A 2,500-nucleotide genomic window follows, 5' to 3' on the forward strand; every position below is an offset into this window, starting at 1 on the left:
GCTCCTGGAAGGGTCTGGGAAACACAGCTGAACCAGTCCAGGTTAAAGAGACTGGGGTGCTCCTGGAGAGGTGTGACAAACACAGCTGAACTAGTCCAGGTTAAAGAGACTGGGGTGCTCCTGGAAGGGTCTGGGAAACACAGCTGAACCAGTCCAGGTTAAAGAGACTGGGGTGCTCCTGGAGAGGTGTGACAAACACAGCTGAACTAGTCCAGGTTAAAGAGACTGGGGTGCTCCTGGAGGGTTCTGGGAAACACAGCTGAACTAGTCCAGGTTAAAGAGACTGGGGTGCTCCTGGAGGGGTCTGGGAAACACAGCTGAACTAGTCCAGGTTAAAGAGACTGGGGTGCTCCTGGAAGGGTCTGGGAAACACAGCTGAACCAGTCCAGGTTAAAGAGACTGGGGTGCTCCTGGAGAGGTCTGGGAAACACAGCTGAACCAGTCCTGGTTAAAGAGCCAACAAGTCACACTGTACCTTGACAACGGACTCTCCGATGGTTGCGTCCTCGGATACGACGGTAGTGTAGACGTCTCGGCTGAACATGGGTGCATTGTCGTTGACATCCGTCAGGTTGATGTTTACCATGGTTACGGCGCTTAGGGGCGGTGTTCCACCATCTCTGGCCTCCACAGTAAGGAAGTAGTCTTTACACATCTCAAAGTCCAGAGGCTTGGACACAGCGATGGCACCTGGTACAAAGAGGGTGGAAGGTCAATAGGTACTGTAGGTAGGGAACCTACTTCAAACGCCATGTAGAAGTCTGTAACACGAATTTGCAAACATTGACATACAGTACCAGTCAAAAGTTTGGACACACCTACTCATTCAAGGGTTTTCTTTATTTTTACAATTTTCTACATTGTAGAATAATATCGAAGACATCAACACTATGAAATAACACATATGGAATCATGTAATAACCAAAAAAATGTTAAACCAATCAAAATATATTTTATATTTGAGATTCTTCAAAGTAGCCACCCTTTGCCTTGATGACGGCTTTGCCCACTCTTGGCATTCTGTCAACCAGCTTCATGAGGAATGCTTTTGAACAGTCTTGAAGGAGTTCCAACATATGCGGAGCACTTGTTGGCTGTTTTTCCTTCACTCTGCAGGCCAACTCATCCCAAACTATCTCAATTGGGTTGAGGTCAGGTGATTGTGGAGGCCAGGTCTACTGATACAGCACTCCATCACTCTCCTTCTTGGTCAAATAGCCCTTACACAGCCTGGAAGTGTGTTGGGTCATTTTCCTGTTGAAAAACAAATGATAGTCCCACTAAGCACAAACCAGATGGGATGGTGTATCGCTGCAGAATGCTGTGGCAGCCATGTTGGTTAACTGTGCCTTGATTTCTAAATAAATCACTGACAATGTCATCAGCAAAGCACCCCACACCATTACACCTCCTCCTCCATGCTTCATGGTGGGAACCACACATGCGGAGATCATCCATTCACCTACTCTGCGTCTCACAAAGAAATAGCGGTTGGAACCAAAAATCTCAAATTTGGACTCATCAGACGAAAGGATAGATTTCCACTGGTCTAATGTCCATTGCTCGTGTTTCTTGGCATGTGTTTCTCAGTGTTTCTTCTTCTTGTTGGTGTAGTGGTTTGTCTGCAGCAATTTAACCATGAAGGCCTGATTCACACAGTCTCCTCTGAACAGTTGATGTTGAGATGTGTCTGTTACTTGAACTCCGTGAAGCATTTATTTGGGCTGCAATTTCTGAGGCTGGTAACTCTAATGAACTGATCCTCTGCAGCAGAGGTGACTCTGGGTCATAGCGCTTGATGGTTTTTACGACTACACTTGAAGAAACAGTCAAAGATCTTAAAATGTTCCAGATTAACTGACCTTCATGTCTTAAAGTAATAATGGACTGTCGTTTTTCTTTGCTTACTTGAGCTGTTCTTGCCATAATATGGACTTGGCCTTTCACCAAATAGGGCTGTCTTCTGTATACCACCCCTGACTAATCAAAACACTACTGATTGTCTCAAACACATTAACCTTAAGAAGGAAAGAAATTCCACAAATGAACTTTTAACAAGGCAAACCTGTTAATTGAAATGCATTCCAGGTGACCTCCTTATGTAGCCGGTTGAAAAAATCCCAAGAGTGTGCAAAGCTGTCAACAAGTCAAAGGGTGGCTACTTCAACAATCTCAAATATTTAAAAAAAATTGATTTGTTTAACACTTTCTTGGTTACTACATGATTCCATATGTGTTATTTCATAGTTTTGATGCCTTCACTATTATTCTACAATGAGGAAATAGTAAAAATAAAGAAAAACCCTGGAATGAGTAAGTGTGTCCAAACGTTTTACTGGTACTGTACATACATTTCAACTTTATATTCTGCATATGGGAACTCACCAGTGACGGGGTGTATGTGGAACTTTCCGTGCTCGTTGCCTGAGCGGATACTATACGTGATCTCAGCGTTGGTTCCAATGTCCTTACTGGCTGCGTACACTCTCAGCACCTCTGT

At 44.2% G+C, this 2,500-nt stretch overlaps 1 protein-coding gene across 1 annotated transcript in view; it reads right to left on the reverse strand.

The window, feature by feature from the left end:
- LOC118394548 (protocadherin Fat 3-like) overlaps nucleotides 1-2,500 on the reverse strand; it is a 364,429-nt gene that overhangs the window by 16,299 nt on the left and 345,630 nt on the right. The window contains exons 14-15 of the mRNA XM_052492922.1: nucleotides 2,386-2,500; nucleotides 471-690 (exon numbers count right to left, since the gene is read on the reverse strand). The exon at nucleotides 2,386-2,500 is cut by the window's right edge and continues 275 nt beyond it. Of these exons, the coding sequence (XP_052348882.1) occupies nucleotides 471-690; nucleotides 2,386-2,500 (335 nt within the window). The remainder of the gene's footprint in view (nucleotides 1-470; nucleotides 691-2,385) is intronic.

This window comes from Oncorhynchus keta, chromosome 1 (genome assembly GCF_023373465.1).
Source record: "Oncorhynchus keta strain PuntledgeMale-10-30-2019 chromosome 1, Oket_V2, whole genome shotgun sequence".
Lineage (NCBI taxonomy): Eukaryota > Metazoa > Chordata > Actinopteri > Salmoniformes > Salmonidae > Oncorhynchus > Oncorhynchus keta.